General features: G+C 42.6%; 2 protein-coding genes across 3 annotated transcripts in view; one reads left to right on the top strand and one right to left on the bottom strand.

Annotated features, from left to right (window-relative positions):
• Positions 1 to 7,187, bottom strand: part of tbc1d19 (TBC1 domain family, member 19) — a 57,557-nt gene extending 50,370 nt beyond the window's left edge. For both annotated transcript variants that reach the window (XM_080051779.1, XM_080051780.1), the window contains exons 1-3: positions 7,029 to 7,187; positions 6,776 to 6,848; positions 2,845 to 2,890 (exon numbers count right to left, since the gene is read on the bottom strand). In XM_080051779.1, coding sequence (XP_079907905.1) covers positions 2,845 to 2,890; positions 6,776 to 6,848; positions 7,029 to 7,124 — 215 coding nt within the window. In that variant the 5' untranslated portion in view covers positions 7,125 to 7,187. The remainder of the gene's footprint in view (positions 1 to 2,844; positions 2,891 to 6,775; positions 6,849 to 7,028) is intronic.
• Positions 7,188 to 9,362: 2,175 nt separating this feature from the next.
• Positions 9,363 to 21,043, top strand: cckar (cholecystokinin A receptor). The gene is made up of 5 exons (XM_080052343.1): positions 9,363 to 9,738; positions 10,564 to 10,815; positions 16,817 to 17,078; positions 18,155 to 18,282; positions 18,710 to 21,043. The coding sequence occupies exons 1-5, from the start codon at positions 9,597 to 9,599 to the stop codon at positions 19,273 to 19,275; spliced, it is 1,350 nt and encodes a 449-aa protein (XP_079908469.1). The 5' UTR covers positions 9,363 to 9,596; the 3' UTR covers positions 19,276 to 21,043.
• The last annotated feature ends 278 nt before the right edge of the window (positions 21,044 to 21,321 follow it).

The raw sequence follows: 21,321 nt of genomic DNA, 5'->3' as shown, positions 1-21,321 counted from the left end.
CATGGTATTATCTATGCAGGGTTCGACATAACCAATGGCCCGCGGCCAGTAAAATCATATGCAGGGCAAGTTCAGTATCACAGATCAGTATCATTTTGTAGACTACACCATGGTTCATTGAAATGCGCGCTGAGAGTCGTAATGAAAGCAGTGTTTATTTAAGACTCATTATAATATACATAATATATCATATATGTTTTAAAGGTCACATATTATGCTAAATGCACTTTTTAAATGTGTTCCAACATATCCATGGGTCCACGGTGTGCCTAGAGACTGCCAAAATATAAAAAAAAATAACAATCTCTCCTTTTCTCACTCTCCCCCTTTCTGAAACCCCCACCCCTCCCCCCCAATATACTCCGTTCATAATTCTCGCGGTTCATGACGTCATAAACTGCACAGCCACATCCCCATATTTTCTTTATGTCCATGCTTCCCCCCCACATTAGTAACCAGAAATTTCCACCGTGCAGTAGTCTATGATAACCCCACCCCCCCATTTCTTATTGGTCCACGGCCCCGAGATCCTCTAGGAAATTTTCCGAGCGAGAGCCATGTTGCTTTCCCCGCTAAGCGACAAGATGCCCATAGTAGCCTACAGCCTGAATGTTACACCAACACAGAATGCTTGTGCTCATACTCCACTAATTTATCTTAACCACAGCAGTCTATGCCTCATTTTTAATAACACAACGGATAGGAAGCTACTTGTGGGTTTTTTCAAACAGTGAAACTGAAAGAAATGTTTTTATTGGTATTTTTGCCTGACTGGTGTATAGCTATTTAGCTTTGGGACAAGCATTCAGCTTTTGCTCATAAAAACATAATTCTACTACCCACACCAGTCTGGAAATGCCTCGTTTTTAACAGGACAAAGGATTGGAACTTAATAGTGTGGAAGTCAACTTTGAAGATATTTTTTTCACTGATTTCTGTGGTATTTTTAGCCGGTAGCTTCCGAGCTAGCTTCGAGACAAGCAATCAGCTTTTGCTCATAAAAACATAATTCTATTACCCACACCAGTCTGGAAATGCCTCGTTTTTAACAGGACAAAGGATTGGAACTTAATAGTGTGGAAGTCAAATTTGAAGATATTTTTTTCACTGATTTGTGTGGTATTTTTAGCCGGTAGCTTCCGAGCTAGCTTCGAGACAAGCATTCAGCTTTTGCTCATAAAAACATAATTCTATTACCCACACCAGTCTGGAAATGCCTCGTTTTTAACAGGACAAAGGATTGGAACTTAATAGTGTGGAAGTCAACTTTGAAGATATTTTTTTCACTGATTTTAGTGGTATTTTTAGTTTATTTTATCGTCTGAGTCTTATTTTTAGCGTTAGCGCCCATGTAGCTTCGGTTGTAGCACTAAGTTTTGCTCATAACACGCTGTTTATATTCCCCACAGCAGTCTGAAAATGACTCGTTTGACATGACAAAGGATGGGAAGATATTCCTGTAGAAATCAAACTTTGAAGCTACTGTTTTCACTGGTTTTAATCATGTCAGGTCATGTCAAACTGTTCTAAGTATGGCTTAGCTCCGGCCGGGTAAACACTGTGTTCGCAGTCACGCAGTGTCTCTCTAGTATCGCGAGAGCACGGCAGAGACGGTGGGAGAGCCCCATGGACATATAAAGAAAGCCCGGCAGAGAGGTGGGAGGGGCCAGCCAGATCGCACAAATATAGGTCATCCTGAGACCAGAGGACAATCAGGGTATAGAGGCTTGCTACAATAAATGATCGGAACGGGTTTTTCAGCAAACTTATAAAAATAAGTATTACTACTACTTATTACTACTAGACCATATAAAATTGACAGCAAAGTGCATAATATGTGAGCTTTAATGAAAGGCCAGTGGACATACTATGCGTGGGCGTTTTGACAGGTGGAGCAACAAGCGGGCGCACTCTTGCTCCGTTGGCAGAGCTGTAGGCCTACCCTCCGATCCGCTCCGCGAGCGGGACAATACCGAGAGACCATTGACATCGCTAACGGGGAGAATATCCCCGGTTATTATTTTAGTAGTCAAACCGCGGAGTTCTTCCCCGCGGCGGCTCACTGGCAAAATCTCACGGTGAAACGCTGCTTCGCTTGCACTAGGCATTGTGTGTTTCTAAGGTGATTTAACAATACAGTCTTAGACAAGCGTTTAACTTATGCTGCATATTTTGCACTGCTTATGTGAAGCTGACACTTCATGCAGAAGTGACGCTCCTGCAGCGCGCTCACGACCAGACGTGAACTTGCATACAGTGACATCTCACATAAGGACCGCACCTTAACTGAATTCACATGAGCGCGCATAGCTGTCGTTCGGAGAGAGGAGCTACAGCAGGTAGAGCGTTGGAATCCCAACGGCTGTTTTCTCGCAAACTCTCAACCCCAGCTTTAAGCCTGTTACACACTCCGCGAGAAGAAAGAACAAAGTTCTTGGTGACAGAGCTGCGAGAAGTTCTTTCTGGTCTGACATTACATACATCACGAGAACTCAAGTGCCGAACTCCTCAACGCGGCACACGTCATGCGTTGTTACCATGGTAACTGACTCAGTAGCGCCAGCTGATTTTCCTTATTTCTTTAAAACGACCAATCACACAATAGTTCTCTGACAAGCTGCGAGAAGAAAGTTCGGCCCGGACGATGTGTCGAGAACAAGCTGCGAGAACAGCTAAACAAGAGCTGCGAGAAGAAAATGACGTCACTTTCTTCTCGCAGCTCTGTCACCGAGAACTTTCTTCTTTCTTCTTGCGGAGTATGTAACAGGCTTTAATGAAGTGAATGACTAGTATGTCATGTTACACACATAAACACCGCTTTAGTCTGAATGGTAGCCTACTTACATATGCAGCTCTCTGTACACTGCATTCTGAAGCTTTTTTTCCCAGCCTGTAAAAAGCACCATTCATATATGTTGTCAAACACACAAAAGGAAAAATTTTTATTTTTATTTTACACAATAGACAACATAGTCAAAATGGCAATAGATAGGCTTAACAATAAATCGAGAGACAGCCAGATCCTCCCAGTGGCATCGGCAGGTCTGTGGCAAGCCCGTGGCATCTGTGGCAGTTCTCCCTTGACTCGCTGCCAATAAGGGCGGGGACACATTTCCTGGGAAAACACACTGGTCCGTGTTTGTTGTTACAACAGTCACTCTGCTTTCCCTCATCCCGCCATATTGCGCGTACTCGCGCAGTTCTACTATTTAGTCGTTTTTAGTGCTGTTTTTATTAGTCACCACTTTCGTCTTAGAGTCATGATGAATAAAAATAAAAAGTAGAAGGGAAAAATCAGCTGCTTGTTTACACATTTTAATGTACAAAGTTTTGCACAATTTCTCTTTGTTTTGCACTTCTTAATATTATCCAAATATATGGTGTAAATGTTAATGTAAAATATTGTGTGTGTGTGTGTGTGTGTGTGTGTGTGTGTGTGTGTGTGTGTGTGTGTGTGTGTGTGTGTGTGTGTGTGTGTGTGTGTGTGTGTGTGTGTGTGTGTGTGTGTGTGTGTGTGTGTGTGTGTGTGTGTGTGTGTGCGGAGGACAGACAACTTCCACTGCTAATGGGGAACTTTAGGGGGGGGGGGGTTGGGGGGTGACTGTGGCTCAGTTGGTAGAGTGGGTCGGCCGATGATCAAAGGGTTGGAGGTTCGATCCCCGCCCTGCCACCTGTGTCACAGTTGTTGTGTCCTTGGGCAAGACACTTCACCCACCTTGCCTCGTGTGAATGTCGATAGTTAGCCTGCTATCGGTGTATGAATGTGTGTGTGAATGGTAACGTGTAAATGGGAACAGGTCTCCCTTGGAAAAGAGTCTTCGGACTCAATGGGATATACCTGTATAAATAAAGGTTAAAAAAAAAAAAAAAAAAAAAAAAATAGCGCTGAGATAAATAAAAGTATTACTGTAGGACTACACATATGAACAACTCGTGTAGCCCTAACTAGCTGTCAAAGATGGCATGCGCGACTCACATTGTGCAGCGCCACACATCAGTGACAGACAAACAGCACTAAAAAGTAGAACATATTGATGGAAGGCGCACAAGACAGGTGTACGCCAATCAATTATGTCCGGAATGGAAGAGCCAAACCTACAAATGAGAATTCCATGGAGTTTGTTTCCTGAATTATAAATGAAACGTTCTCTTACCTCAAACAGACATTTGATTGATTATTTTTATGCAAAGCCCTAAATGACGGAACCGGAGGGTAGCCTACAATATCGGAACGAACATGTTTTACACTTGTTGATTTGATTATGCCACTTGTCTACCGTTAGTGTATTTTCAAGGCATGGATAAAAGATAAACGAAGCAGATGAAAAAAATGCCCGCAAGATAAGGGACAGTGATTATTATTTCCTTAAATTGTTAGTAAGATTTGTGTTTCTGTTAAAGCCGATGAGGGGTAGTAATAGCGGCGGTGATGTCAGTCAGCTGGAGCGCATGACTTTTCTAATTTATGACCACCCTTGCAGTGCATTATAATTTATGCACGCTAATTAACTGCCGTGATTCGCCGATCGTAATGGCAGATTAACGAATCATGACAAGTGGAATACATGCTTTAGCAGACTATTGTTCTTTTCCCTGGTTGTGTATGCTGCTGTGCATGTTAACTAAAAGGATAATTAAACAGCAGATCAAACACCCACCTGTTTTCTCCACTACATACTGAGCTGGTAAAATTAAGAATATGCAGTTAGAAAATGTTTAACAACAAATAAATTATGCAGCCAAAAAAGCATGGGAGTGAGTTTGTTTTTATTCAATACTACATTTTACTCTCACATGCGTATATTAGTATAAGCTATATAGAGTGTTTCAGGTCAAATATAAATGTGGTGGAATTTTATTTTAGGGTGAGAAATAAAGACTTAAACTAGTGTCTCTAGGTTTCTTCCTGTTTCCGTCTGACAAAGGCGAGGGCTTGCCAAAGCCGCACCGTTGTTATACCCTCGCCCTTAATGATCGAGTGTGACTCCACAGCGAGTGACACTTGCTCACGGAGTGGGAGTGCCTAGGGAGTCATTTGGGATTGTGGGTTTTCCCTGGAAATGTGTCCCCGCCCTTATTGGCAGCGAGTCAAGGGAGAACCAGGCCCCCAGGAGCAGTGCCTTCTTCCGCAATCCAGCAGTGCTCAGTGGCCAAGCCTGATATTGACATTTTTCGCAGGCTGTGGGTGGGTGCCCAAAACACACGGGTGTCAGAAGCAGATATTCCCGTTCACGCAATAGAAGTGGGGAACAGGAATGTGTCTCCGCAAAAATGTTCTGGATTTCAATCAGAGGCTCATAATTATCTTTAGACCATGTAATAATAAAATGAAAGTTTTTTCTTTTCAAAATGCTGCCTCAAGCGTTACATTAGGTTTTTATTAACCATTTTAGCAGTTAGGGGGTGGGCAGCTGAAAAGGAGTCGTAGTGAAAGTAACTCAGTGCACTGCTCCGCCTCACTCCGTATTTTATAACATTGCTAGTAGGCTTAACATTTCTGTTAACTTCTAGTGTCTGAGGTTATTCCTTTTACTTAACATGAATGTTGTTGATGTTGATGGTTGCTCACTACCTAGCACTACACGCTATCAAACAGCGCTGGTCCACTAGTTGGTTTAGCTTACATTAGCTAATCATTGTTGCCCAGATGGTAGGAGGAATCTTTGTTTAGAACTTGTTAACCACTATATTAGGCTACTTAACAATAACGGGGGTGCAAATTAAAGATCACATATAGAGAATAGTCAGGGGTTAGTAACTCATATTTCCATGGTCGATGAACAATGCAATGCTACATTGCTAGAACTATTATAATTCCAACATCCGGCAACGTGATGGAACGCACACAGCGCATGCTCTATCGGGACCCATTGACGTGGAAGACATTAGCCTCGTTTGAGTAGGAGCCATCTTGCTCAGACCAGCGCAATTATGAGGCGTGTCTCGCTGAGCACACAGCAAAACTGCTGCAAAAATGCTGTGTGCTCAGCAAGACGCGTCATAATTGCGCAGGTCTGAGCAAGACGGCTCCTACTCAAACAAGGCTATTCTATCCACGATGTTGCACTGCGCCAATGAGCAGCTTTCATAGGAATGCATGGGCAATATAATAGGTCTATATTGGGGAGTAGAGTCTAGCTGCAGCCCCGGAGAACAATACTGAGTCGGGGCGGGAGTACTGAGTCGGGGTGGGAGTACTGTGTCGGGGCTAGTAGCCTATCGGTCTGCGGTCTTTTTTATTGTTTGACGTGACCTTCTTAAGATGGTCGCCGCGGTGTTCCGTTAGCCGAGTGGAGCTAGCGCCGTGGCTAATCTAATGTTCTATCTATATTCTAACCTCTCCCTGTCCCCTTGCCCTAACCCTAACCACCCAGCTGTGATGCCTGAACATAATCTAATGTTCTATATATATATTCTAACCTCTCCCTATCCCCTTGCCCTAACCCTAACCACCCAGCTGTGATGCCTGAACTTAATCGCCAAAACAATATAATTTGTCTAAATAACGTTCGAAATGTATTTGTATTTTCTTCCGCCCCGACTCAGTACTCCCGCCCCGACTCAGTACTCCCGGCCCGACTCAGTATTGTTCTCCGGGGCTGCAGCTGGATACTATTGATATTGGGAGAACCATAGACATTATGTCTATGGGGAGAACTGCCACAGATGCCACCGGAAGTGCCACGGCCTAGCCACCGACCTGCTGATGCCACTGGGAGGAACTCGGCCCTGCTGAATTAATCAATTAAATGAAAAAATACATGTGTCTGCCTACCTGATGTTTTGAGAAAACTGCGTACGTCCTCTTTAAGGGACTCCAATTGGATGTCAGGTTGATGTAAACACTCCTAAAGAAAGAATAAATACAAAGTGTTACGTTTGTGACGTTCTGAAGTCATGCAGCGCGTGTGTGCTCACGTTGTGATGCACTACAAGCGCACGTTCAAAAGTTAACGCGATAGACTGACAGCGACCTGCTAGGATCTGCTGCGTTAGCCACATGCTAACTGCCTGAGCAGCTGACTCACTTTGGCTTGCCGCTCTATCTGGGAGTGTAAATGGCTTCCCTTCAGCTGCTGGACGATGTGAGCGATGGCCAGAGACAGCTCGGTGCCCTCGTCCATCCTCCCGCTTTAGTTTGTTTGCGTCTTGTTTTGCTGTGTTGTTCAGCATCCATTTGATGCTGCCGCCCCCCCTGCAGAGGTTACTAAGCAACTGCTGAGGGGTCAGTGCGGCAGGCGTGTAGGAAAAGGGAAACACAGACCGGATACTTGGTTCCGACCTGAAGATTCTCAATTTATTAGTGAACCATGGCTGGTTATTTTATTCTCATGCTTTAAAATTACATGTACAAATAAGTAGCCAATGTGTAGTGTCAGACATAAAACACACTTCGCATGCTTCACATAAATGTCAGCGGTGGGGAGTGTGAGGGAATTTTGGGTCTTTAGTTGTAATATTAATGGTAAAGATGAATAGTTCATATATGCCTATCTTGTGTGTCTGTCTCAGGCCCTGTTTCCACCTGGGATTATTATGTGATTTTGGTCATCAGATCACAAGCCTTAGGCTATAACTCCACCTCAACCAACTTCAACATTTAACGTACAAGCAACATATTGCACAACAGCAATATTTTGTTGAGATTGAGAATGAATGCGTTGAGTAGGCCTACAGGCCCATAGCAAGTTGTCACACATTTTTTTCATTTATTAAAATTATATATAAAGGTAAATACTTACCACATTCATTATTGTTTTTAAAAGTCTGATTTATTAAGATAAAATTATTCAATATTTGGTGTCAGTACATGAAACAACAGGAACAACCCATTTATGCTTGTTACTAGTTTTTTCGAGGAGGTTGCCACTTTGTTTGAATCAATTAACTTTGTCAAACCATTTCTCTTGAATGACTTAATTTAATTATTTTCTGTTTTTGTTTTAATCAGTGCTTTTCCTGGGTTAAGTCAAAAGCATCCACCCTATGCAGTTTTAACAGGGGTCCTATTGTAATTTAGCCTATCAGACCATCAGGATAGTGCATGCACTCAGACAATGATCAGGGCAGGTATGAGAATGAGAAACATACTAATGTAATATTTTTTTGGGGGGGTGAGAAGCAGAGGCACCACTTGCAAGGACAATTATTTGAAGATGTTTCACTATATGTCACGTGTGACAACTTGCCCCAGGAGCACTGAGACAACTTGCCTCAATGTGACATCATGATATTGCTACCTATAACCCAAGCTAGCATTTGTACAGGCCTTTGGTTTAAGTATAAAAATATACCTTTTCCCTCCTTTATTCTGTGCACAAATAACATAATTGAATACTTATCAAAGTTTTATGAGAGTAAAAATGTTTATTTTTTATTTTTTTTTACTTGAATGCGTTACTGTGACAGCCTACACTGAATGTCTATAGAAAAATGACTTCAGAACATTGAGTTGCACATGCAACTCTTACATGTATTTGACAGTACCCTCTTTTGGAGAAATAACCAGTGGGAGAACTTACATGATGCCCCGGTCTCCTAGGCCATGTGAGAGTATTTTTACAAATGCAATAAGGGTGTTTCTGTTGGGGAAATGATCCCAGAGTTGTCTTATTGATGGCACTTCATGATGCCATGACAGACCTCATGCAACCGAGCTCATTTAGATTTATTTTCTGGTTTAACATTGTGAAATGTCCTTTTATCTTTCATTATGCTTATGTTGGATGATATATAATTAATAACAGGTCACAACAAGCCTGTAAACATGTCCAAATGTCTCCACCCCACGTTAGACAGTTTCATCAGTTTAATTCCCTGGCTTTTCCCAGGGAGTTCCTCGAACAAAGATCAGCTTTTTTCCTTTTTCTTTTTGAATATTCACTTCAGCTCATGGCTGCGGCGCGGGCTCCACCCTTCACAGCAATTACAGAAGGAGTCAATGGGCTTCCATATCGCTGCTGACATGAAAATGCCACAGCAGGAAATGTCATGCTTTGAAATGTGCCAGGTCCCAGGTAGACCACAGTGCAAAACAATTTTTTGTATTTAAAATCCATTTAGATTTCAGGTAGCCTGTATGCCCCTATGAATTATTTTGGCTTCAGTATTCCTCCCTTGTATGTGACTGGAGATATTTGAACAAATACTAAAGAATCGAAAAGAATACTCAACAACGTATTACATATAAGCATCTTTATTACTGCAATGATTTGCGACTGGGTGTTTAAAATTTATAAAGAAAAAAAAAAGAAAAAGAAGAGGGGGGAGATTCTGACTTAACAAACCCTCAAGGAGGGTTGAGCAATGCGTCCCTCCGTTCACATGTTGTCAGTAGAAGGAAATGCTGAGCACGAGCGGAACGCAGCGCGCCAGAGCGCACGGAAACATGTAGAGAATACAGTAGCCTACTACTGATATTAGTACTTTTTTTATTATTATTATCTCTTTATTTAATCGACTGAAAAGAAATTGCCTATACAATTTTGAAACATCAAATCCTTTGGAGGTATTTATTTTTTTGTTTCTCTTTCTCTCTATTTGTCTCTCGCACTATGACAAATTCCTTTCTTATGACTGATTTGACTTGAGGCCATATGAGAGACAGCGAAATGGAGACGTTTACAATACACGACATGCTCATAAATTCAACCGACCTGAACAAGATGTTGTGCAATTTCGGGATCAAGAACATTTCGGAGTGCGAGAGCGATCTGGACCCTGCACCCGGACCCCAAGGTACAGTCAATATATCTTTCTTTTACTTTTAAATGCTATGAACATTTCCCGTCGACCAGTAGATCATTTTATTCCAAAATGCGATGGACCTATTCTGCTCCCCCCCCCCCCCCCCCCCCCTCCTCCACCAGGTTTTATGCCAAAAAAAAGAGCGACTTATTGCCTCGGGCATTTATTTGCGTCACCGCGCTTTACGCATATGGCCCAAGTCCCCCATAAAGCTAATGCGGTCTGCTGTATTTTAGTGGTGACACATATGTTGTCACTGAACACTAGTTCTGCCAATGTCAAGTGCGTGGAAGTGTCTTTATCCACTTTAAGGTGCGTGGAAGTGTCTTTATCCACTTTAAGGTCACAGGATGAAGAAGTAGGCTAAATGGCGCCAACCTCGCACATTTCTATGGATCAAAGTGTCCATTCCATGTGTTATAGTGATGACAATACTGTTTTTCAAATACTGACCTCCAAACTAATGACTATATTTGTTATATAAGTTGCTTGATAGGAATGCTACAGTGGATTTTCTTAGGGTGTAAATGAAAAGAAAAATAAGAAGAGAAGGCAAATGGCAGTACATAGCGCTAAGGTCGCACTTTTAAGAAAATATAACAGTAAGCAACATAAAATCGACAATATGGAATAAAAAAATACTTAACTGCTTCCAGGTAACACTAGCCTTACAATGTAAGTTCTTATTAAAAGGCTGTTTGTATTGTTCTTAGACCGCCATCACTTAATATGTTCCCTCATCCCCAAGTTACATTTCTACCATCCACCCCTGAGTTTGTGCGCGTGCACCCATGTGTCTCCTCTCCACTGTCCCAGATATCAACCAGACAGTGCGGATCGTGCTGTACAGCCTCATCTTCCTCCTCAGCGTGGTGGGCAACAGCCTGATCGTGGCTGTGCTGCTGCGGAACAGACGCATGCGCACCGTCACCAACCTGTTCCTACTGTCGCTGTCCGTAAGCGACCTGATGGTCTCCCTGGTGTGCATCCCCTTCACCCTCATCCCCAACCTCATGCGGGACTTCATCTTCGGCATCGGTATATGCAAGCTGGTCATGTACTTCATGGGTGAGGGGAATTATGATCATCACATTATTATTTTTTATTAGGGGTCTTTACATTTAAAACGTTCCTTCTGCAGTTAAAATATACACATTCTGGACGTTGATGTTATTTTTGACTTACAGTAATTACCCACTCCAAGAGTATTTAGTATTGTCTGAAAACATTAACAGCTATATCCAAAACTCTCTTTTTGAATTACTTAAAGCTACAGTCACCTTTTCATATAAATGAATGTCAGTCACATTCAAGCCATTGCCAAATTAGTTGACACTAAGTTGATTAAGCCTTATCAGCTCCACAAAACTCTCTCTGTATTTCTCAGTATGGCAGCGTTTACAAACTGGTGTCACACCCTGACACTGGTGCAGGAGCTCAAGAAGAGCCCAAGAAATGTTTCAGTTGCTGATTCTATTTCTCAGAAAAAACCTGGACATACAGCAGAAGGTATAAAATCCATGTGACATCACTGAAGGCTTTACCTCATGTAGATGCACCGACAGTGTTGTTGTAATCACTCAGAATTCCTCATGGGGGCAACAGAAGTTACGCACTATGCACTATGGCTTTGAAATATACACTTTTCTGGACTGGATTTTTTTTTTACTTTCCCACCCTCCCTAATTTAATATTGTCTGAAAATACCCAAAATTATTTTTTTCTGTCCATACTGTGTGTGCAAGGACAAAACAAGGACTGAAAACAAGGATGTAAACGAAGGAGGATGTAAACAAAGGGTATAAACAAAGGGGGGGCACCGTAACTAAATAAGTGAATATCTCCGATCACGATACGCTCCCTGTAAATACTGTGTGCACACTAAAAAAAAGCTGGTGTAAATACACAGCCTAGGCTCTGTAAACTAAACTGGTACGTATATTGTGCTGGTGTACATGTATGATATTTACAGAGCCTAGGCTGTGTATAAACAGTGAACTTTTTTTCAGCGCACACACAGTACAGACAGGTAGCGAATCATGAGGACATATTCACTGATTTAGACAAAAAGTGATTTTTGACAAAAAGCATTCTCCAGAATTATTGACTCCACCTTTAAACATGTTAAACAAATTTCCTAAAGCTTTGTCCTCAAATCCCTCAAAGTCCTGTCATCTCCTGATGCAAAATGATTCAACTCTGTATGTCCATGGGGAGAAACTATTAGCTTTTTTCAGTGCGCAGGTAATTGAATTGTATATCTGACGAGAGGATGACTGTCATCTTAGGCTTTGTACTGTGCAAAGTTTCATTTCCCTGCATCTTACCCATACTCCCGGGGCCGTATATGAGCTTGAGTTAAAAACAGTTTTGGTCAAAGGGATCTTGTTGACAGAGACAGTGGATCTACCTCAAGACACTAGTTCAGATGTTTCCTCCTGCTATATTGACTGTACATTATTATATGCAGTCTTTTCTGTTGTTTGCAGTTCTATACAACAGCTGATTCTCCCTCAAAGACACATTTCTGAAAAATTACAGGCGTCTATGAGCAGAGCACAGATCATGAATGGTGGCAAGGACTAAGACACGTCTAAAGTCAATATTTGTGCTTGGCATGGGTGATGAAAATGATTTGGAAATGAAGAATACAGTCTACCCCAAACTAAAAATAAGTTTGGGACAATCAAAACGGAGGTCAACAGAACTTATTAAGGTCCCCTCTACTCAGAAATCACTTATTGTCCTCTACTTATGTACGTTTGAGCCTTTCTTTGCAGAATGTTTTATGTTCAGCGTTGTACACCAAAGCCAATTTTCACATTCATCTGATGATGACATGTGACAGAGTATAATGACAGGTCTGCACAACCCGGATTCTGTAATCCAATATAACCACATACGGAAAGTGTGTAGTGGAAACATGAGAGCTCCGGCAAACTTTTCTCTGTGAATGGAGTTTTCAAAACCCAATTGTACAGTGGGTTTTAAGAGTTTTCTCACTGACAGCCGCTGCCTTTTGTGGCTGAAAACAACAGAGTGAGCGGGAAGTTAACCAAAGCAGTAAAGTTGAGGGACATATTGTTAAACAATGAGCTGAAACACACTATAAACCTGTGAAAGGTTTGGAAGGGGGGGGGGGGGGGGCAGAGTATTTAAAATGTAGTGTCTTAAACAGATGCCTGGAAGGGATCTTCTAAGTTAAGAAAGGTAGCTTTGCGTAAGTAAAAGCCACAACCTAAAGGAGTAGAGAGTAAAACCAAACCACAACTTTCAAACTATTCCCACATCTTAATACTCAATGACATAATTAATTCAAAAGCCAATCCAAAAGTCTTCCAGTGACATGGCTCCTCCCCCAAAACGCCTGCTATTAGTTTAGTCGACTTTAACTCAAACTAAAGCATAAGCGGAACAACTCACAGGCACAACAACATTCACAAACATGTTTTTATGTTTTTATTTCCAAATGATTTCTCGAAGGACCAATAACAGAGGGAGGCTATGGACAGCTTTGAGGTGGAAACTTTAAATCAATTTGGATCAATTCCCCAGGTTTCTTTTTCTACTTATCGGAGAGATTCTGCTTGGAGACTCTGTAATAAGGTGCAGTCGTTAGAGATGGTGACTTTTTACCAATATTTCATTTTCATCCAATTACAGGCCCGCTAGCAAATCTGATTTTCACCGTTGCTCCATCTAACAGCTGCTTGCCGGTATTAATCCCCTCATTTGTTCTTGTGTTTATCTGTTTACGCCTCTCTCTCCTTTTGGTTGCTCATTTCAATGTATTTATAGTTGAGGCTTGTTATTCTTACTGCTGAGGACAGAGCATCAGTGCAGGATGTGCTCTGTTGCCGCTCAGCAGTATAATTTAATTTGACGCAAACATAAACAGTAGGGCCGAGATTGTTTATCGGCCTGTGGCATGCCACAGCGACCACTGACATACCATGGCATGTGCCACTCACTAACGGTAAATGCCAGTCCCAAAAATGGTAACTGCCGGTCCCAAAAATGGTAAATGCCAATCTGTAAAATGTATAGCCTACATTTTCGAATAAAATGAAAGGCCAAATATATATTTTTTTTAAGATTAAACTCTGTCTCCTCAATCATGTTATCAACGTAGGTCTACCATCAAAAGTCACACTAACCAAGGTGTCGCACATGTTTTCACTCTCAACCACTCAAAAAAATGTCCCCAACTCGTCAACATTGATGAATGGTCAGTGTCCCTTTGAGTCACTTTTTGACCAACAATGTATCCCAATATTCTAATTTTTTGATGCGCAATAATATAGCCTATAGCCAGTACTACAGCAAGTCATGGGCCAAGTGTGCCACCGCACAGGGCCTCGCGCTTGGTTTGCAATAATATTTTCTTTATTTAAATATACAGTGGAAAAGGCACACTAGGAAGTATGGGGCCCCTTCACCAAAAAGGAATAGGCTAAGGCTATGGCAAACACTCCCTGGATAGAACATACCATGGGACTGAGACCTGTCACATACAAACAGCTGGTCAGAACGGAGGAGTGCGCGCTTCCTCTCCAAATATGCCAAGAGCGCACGGATCGGAGACCGTCTCTGTAAGCGCTATAGTTCTGCTGATGCAAAGGGAAGCGACCAAAACACTACCAGATCACTGCTTTACACCTTTAGAGTAGACTGGAAAGGCACTGTTTTGGCTGATAAGCGGGTTAGAACATTGTATGTTGTTGCGTGGCAGCAACAGCGTGACGGTCAAAAAAGTCACATGATCGCTGCATGTGCATCAAGAAAGCAATCAAATCACCGACTCTCTTCGCTGCATCATATCTTTAGTAGGAGCTTTTTTGGTCCTTGTACGTTTTAATCGTTTGTTTTTTAGATTGAATCCAAAGCGACAGAAAGGGGAAAACCACTCGTATTTTCGTTTTACCGTTTTCTTGCTGGAATACAAAAACGAAAATACAAGCCGAATTCTCCTTTATTTGTTTATTGGTACAAAACCAAAAAAGACTATGACAAAAACAAGAAAACGGGAGGAATCAGTTTGTTTGTGTCCAATTTCCCCTTCTCTGGTTTCTTTCTGTAAAACGAATAAACAAGCCTCATTGGCTATTCGATCTGTGGGCGAGCTTTATCCTGATTGGCTGCTGCACTCTGTGGCTGTGCCGCCGTGAGCTCCCTACACACTGTGCACTGAGAGACTGTGTTGAATAGTCTATAAAAAAGTTTGAATTAAAATAAATTCATAAAAATAAAACGGGTGGTCGGAAACAACTGTCTACAACGGCCTATTAGGGCCACTGTGAAAAAAAGGAGCCGCCGGACGGAGGTATTTTTCAGGGGGAAAATAGCCTACATTTTTTTTTTCATTAAACTCAATGAAGCTCTGAGATTGAACTCAGAAGTTTGCTGCAACCAACTCTGAGTTTGTTTTCACTTTACGCTGCAGTTTCGACTGAAGAAAGCCTGGAACAGTGCGTCCCTGTACAGTTTGAAGAACAAATACTTCACAGAAATTTCCATCAGGATGTTTTTATGATGATTTCATGTTTGATCTATCATTCATCAGATCAATATTCTCAGCGCTTGTGTCGTTCATATAAGCCACCTAACACACCGTGAACATGCTCATTCAGAATAAAGGATTTGACGTGAACACTGTCAACAGTTAATGGGTGAGTACCTATTAAGCATTACACATAGGCTGTATCCCATTACAGAGACCACGCACTTGGTAGGACGCAGTCTCGCGGTCTATGAAGGCTATAGCCTATGAAGGCCGATTTTAAGGCCGGTTTTAAGGCCAACGAGCCTTGTTAAATGAGACGGTCTCCGCAGGTCTCGGTTTACGAGCATTTCCGGTTTACGTAACAAGCCGTTACCTTGCGTGACGACTCGCCGCTCCTGTCCTGCCTAGCAACCCTGATTGCTGCCAATGGAGACAGCCCTGTCAATGGAGGAAAAAAGAAAAAGAAGTTGCCTACCAGACGAAAAGAAAAAAAAGTACAAGAAAAAAAGAAAGGAAGATAAAAGTTAAGAAGATGGAGCAACACGTTGCTGTTTTGTTATTTTTTATTTTATTTTATGCCATCTCTGAAAAAAACGCAATGAATCTTGGGATATGTTGGGCCACGAAGGATACATCTGATGCAGCCTTCAAAACCGTGAAACGAAGGCTGCATTTCTCGGCCGCATATGAGGAGCCTTGCAAGGAGCCTTGCAAACGGGACAGCCTTTGCGCGCCGCTATGACGCAATCGGTCTTCAAATGCAGCCTAAGTAGGGTGCAACCCCTGAATCAAGACACAGCCATAGCCTGTGCCAACCTGTGAGACACTTTTATCTGGCTGACTCGGCTGGAAAACCAGCCTCACAACTTTATCTTCACAAATCAGTTAGGAGGTAGAGTTATTGGGGGACGGACAAGATCAGCAAATATAGCCGGTCAAATAGCCGACTGGCTCTACCCCATACACAACTCCGAATATAATACCCCACTAGGCTCTACAGTAGGCTATGAATTAAAACGCTTTCCCTTTAATAATCAATATCACGTTTGCAGTTTAGAATGTGATCAGGCATGTACAGTCCCTTCCAAAAGTATTGGAACAGTTAGGCCAATTCCTTTATTTTTGCTGTAGACTGGAAACACACCAAAATATGAATATGAGACAATAAATCAACATTTCAGCTTTCATTTCCAGGTATTTAGATCTGACTCTGATACACAGCTGTGAAGAAAGCATTATTTGTAAAGGAACACTACATTTTTAGGTGAGCAAAAGTATTGGAACAGATAGACTTAAAATACATTTAAGTGAATAAGACTTAATATTTTGTTGCAAATCCTTTGCTTGCAATAACTGCATCAAACCTTGGGATTCAACCCTTAAGACAAACTAACAAAAAATACACTGACCTTTTTCCTTTCCAATTCCAGTCTTTATGTCAAGCTGAGGTAACAAAACTTAACCAAGCAAATGTGCATATTTCATATATTCCTTTAAAAAAAATACTATGTATTGTGCACTGTCAAACAAACAAAAAGTATTTTATGGATTTTCTTATTCATGCAGGTGTCTCAGTAAGCGTTTCCACGTTTAACCTGGTGGCCATCTCCCTGGAGCGCTACAGCGCCATCTGCAACCCTCTGACCTCCAGGGCTTGGCAGACCAAATCCCACGCAGCCAAGGTCATCAGTGCCACATGGGTGGCCTCCTTCATCCTCATGCTCCCATACCCCGTCTCCAGCACACTCAAGCCCTTCACCCGCCTAGACAACAGCACCGGACACATGTGTCGCCTGGTGTGGCCCAACGACGTCATCCAGCAGTCCTGGTAAGATGTGGGTCCATGTATTTTTTGATAATTTGTTTTTAGGATTGAATCCCAAAGTGACAGAAAAGTGAATACCACTTGATTTTTTGTTTTACCGTTTTCTTGCTGGAATGCAGAAACAAAAATACCAGCCGAATTCTCCTTTTCTTGCTTATTGGTTCAAAACCAAAAAAGACTATGACAGAAACAAGGAAACGGGAGAACGGAGATGTTTTATGTCCGATTTCCCTTGGTTCGATTCTGACTGTAGAAAATATAAACAAGCCTCTTTAGCTGTGCCGCTGAGAGCTTCCTACTTCTTTTTTTTATTTAAGAACACGTTCTCACTCCCAACTACTTTTTGGTTTTGTACCAATAAGCAAGAAAGGGAGAATTCGTCTGGAATTTTCGTTTCTGCATTCCAGCTGGAAAAATGTAAAATGAAAATACAAGTGGTTTTCTCCTTTCTGTCACTTGGGATTCAACCCTTAAGACAAACTAACAAAAAATACACCGACCGTGCAAGCTCATTTTTGTGTTCGCAAAGTGATGAGCTGGATACTTTCAAACCGTATCAAACACACACGCTCACTTTCTGTTCTCTTCCGTTCTGAGTGGAACATAAACGGTAGACTACAGCGGGGAAGAGGAAGGGGAGGATGTTGACGTTGGTATCTAGCGTGAGCTAGATACCAACGATATAGTTGGCGATATCCGGTAAACCAGACTACTGTCCCAGTGTCTCCACACATGGTGGACTCAGATGTTGTTGTGGATAAAGCAGTCCTTTGCTCATTTCGGATGGCTTCTTTTTCGATTCTTTCAGTCCGGTGCTGCCGTTGAGAGACGACCACTTTTGGAAATACTGTCGTCTTACACATATCTGACCCTTCAAAATAAAAGCTCACAATCTCAAATTATTTCTTATTCTTAAAGTCAATTAACTTATAGAGGCCATTTTAACAAAACAAAGTTCCTTTTCTATAAGGACTAAAAGTATCAAATTAGAATAATTAAAGATGAATGAGTGAAACTTTGGCGTTGGTGTTCATTTAGATTAGATACAATGAATGTTCTTTGGCGTTTGTCGGTTCCAGGTACGTGTCTCTGTTGTTGCTGCTCTTCCTTATCCCCGGGATGGTCATGATGGCAGCATATGGACTCATCTCCGTGGAGCTCTACCGGGGCATCAGATTTGAGCTGTCCAGCAGGAAATCTACCAGAGGTATGGAAACTACTGTAATTATAGCAAGAATATAGCATCAGAATAACCTAGTTCCTCTTTTGCAAAATGATTTATTTAAACATGTGGGCAAACAGTAGCAAAAAGTGTATTTCTTTGGGACTATTTTCAGCTGCGGATTGTTACACATTTGGTGGTCTAGTGTGTTTGCAGCAACAGGATGGTATTTGTGAGACTGACTCAGCATAACCAACCATGTCTTTGATACTAAACATGAATTGAACAGGTCTCCCAGTGAAATGTTGGGGCTTCTTGATGTTGTTTTTGGAGATTTCAAAATAAATGTCTATGGCACAGAGAAAATAAGCTATAGCAGGATTGGCTTTCCAATAATGACGGCTCTTTGATCCAAAAATGTTTTTATCCTGCTGACTTCAGTATTCTATTTCCCCATTCTTTCCAATGACAGAGAGACAAGCCAGCACAAGCAGCATGAAGCCCGGAGACAGCGATGGCTGCTACCTCCAGCCGTCTAAGAAGAAGAGCCTCACACTGAGCACAGGTAGTCGTCAGGCTGTGGGCCGTGTGGCCAGCACTAGCTCCACAGCTAACCTGCTAGCTAAGAAGCGTGTTATCCGCATGCTGCTGGTCATCGTGCTCCTCTTCTTCCTGTGCTGGACTCCCATCTTTGTGGTTAACGCGTGGCAGGCTTTCGACCGACGCTCAGCCCACCGCCTGACGGGCGCGCCTATCTCCTTCATACACCTGCTGTCCTACACCTCGGCCTGCGTCAACCCCATCATCTACTGCTTCATGAACAAGCGCTTCCGCCAGGGCATGCTGGCTACATTCACCTGCTGCAGCTGTCTGAGGAGGAAGGCTTTAGGGAGGTTGGCCGTCAGCCGCTCGGCTAAAGGGGAACTGGGCAGATCCACAGCAGGGCCGAAGACCAATGGTCATACCCCGCCAAGCGCAGGCAGCACACGCGTCACCTACACTGGCATCCGCACCTCAGCCTGGAGTGAGCTTACTTAAAACTGGATGTGGATATGTGTTTGTGTGTGTGTGTGTGTTTGTGTGTGTGTGTGTGTGTGTGTGTGTGTGTGTGTGTGTGTGTGTGTGTGTGTGTGTGTGTGTGTGTGTTTGTGTTTGTGTTTGTGTTTGTGTGTGTGTAAAGGTGCGAACACACTGCACTCTGACTCCGCGGCGCGGCGGTTGGCCGCGCGAATCGCAGGTTCCGAGCCGCGTGATCATATTGGGTCATATTGTGTACGCTGCCCACCGCCCGACCAGAGTAGCCTTCTATACTCTGGGGACATGCTGGCGCTGGTGCTAACCGGTGCTGAGAGCACCAGTCTGCTGTGCTGATGGTGCTTTACCCAAGCTAACAGGTGCTAACTTGGTTCATAAAGCAAAACTGATAGCTGTACACAGCAGGCAACAGACACAGAGGCTATTCACAGAATTAATGGGAGCAAACTGTGACTATTATGTTTTCATCCATCTTAATTTCCTCTGTCCGTCGTCCCGAAGCGAGTGACGTCGGGAGGAGCTCAACGCTGATTGGCTATCGCGGCGTGGCCGGCTGTAAAAAGTTGAATATTCTCAACTCCTGCGGCGTGAACCGCTCTATGCCCGCTGCCGGCTGCCCGTTCGAGCGGCGCCGCGCAAAATACATTGACTTTGTATGGAAACTCGCCGCGCGGCGGAGTGCAGTGTGTTTGCACCTTAAGAGCTCCGGCCTGAGTGCAAACAGTTGTGTGAAGTGAATCCATGGTGTGTTGTCTTAACGTAACGTGTGTGTGAAGCCAGGTCTGAAGTTCCTGATTATTTTCCATGTACAATCGAACACAGCAGGCAAGCCTGGGCGAGTGTTGTCACTGCCGAGTGCCAATGGATGTAGCGGTAAAGACTCTCTCTGTCTGCACTTCTCATAACTTCTGGGTCACAATGTTTGATTAGAACACACAGAGAAAGCCTTTAGTAGGTAAGAACTATCAATATACTGATTTCATACAGTAATACACAAGAGCTTTCATCAGTGGGTCATATGCTCAATCACCATTGTTTTAACTCACTATTTAGATAGATAGGAACTTGACAGACAATAAATTAGATGTTAATGCGACAGATTACATCTTTAATAGCACCTAATATTATAAGTAATAAGTGAAAACAAGCTTCATTATCAGATATCAAAATCAAAAGTATGGCCGACAAAATGACTAAAACATCAGAAAAACTTTGCTCAGCAGCTTCAAAGCAGGACCCCACAAAGCAGGACCCCACTGCACACACACACTGCACACAAAGTGTGTGTGTGTGTGCACAGCGAAGGGGCTTGTACAGTGTGTACTCTAAGAACTGGAGGGACCTTATCATTTAGTGGGACTTTGCACACCTGTATCCTCTTACTCCGCCAAAGAGTGAATTGCCGGCCTCATCCACTGTGTTAAATATAGCAGCATTGATGTAGCAACTTACCCCTGTTTTGTTTACCCGTGTCAACATGTTGCCATGTTCATTGTACTCAATGTTGATGAGTAAATTGGTACTCTTTCTTTGAAAGGATTTTGTTTTGTATAATTGGATGATAATGTGCATATTCTGACGGAAGTCCTCTTATAACACACAACTGAATGTAATGTAATCCCATTGGCTGTGTATGGCATCGTTCTTTTGTTATAAACACAACCTAACCTACCAATAACCAACGTCTGGTTGACCAAATAACGACATTCAGTGCCCAGTGTGACACTGCATTGGCCAGAGAAACGAGGAACTTGTAATGGCTTTAATCAAAGTGGACCAAAGAACAGAGGGCATTAGTGTCCAGAAAAGGGGGGGGGGGGGGGGGGGGGGTCTGCTGGGAATTGTTCCCAGGGATAAGAGTTCCATTTGGGCTTGATAGATGCCCAAAGGCCTCCAGCCACTGGGAGATGCTTAACTATCACCATAGAGGGGGTGACTTAACTAAATGTTTATTCTTTACTTAAAAGATACACAAGTCTGAGTTTTTTCATCTGTACTGTTGCATGATTTAAAGTAAAGTATGCTAATGCTTCTCATGGCAATTAAAGA

The sequence above is a fragment of the Ammodytes marinus genome (genome assembly GCF_949987685.1).
Source record: "Ammodytes marinus genome assembly, chromosome: 23".
NCBI lineage: Eukaryota > Metazoa > Chordata > Actinopteri > Uranoscopiformes > Ammodytidae > Ammodytes > Ammodytes marinus.
The sequence above is the reverse complement of the archived record's forward strand: the minus strand, read 5'-3'. Positions and strand labels throughout refer to the sequence as shown.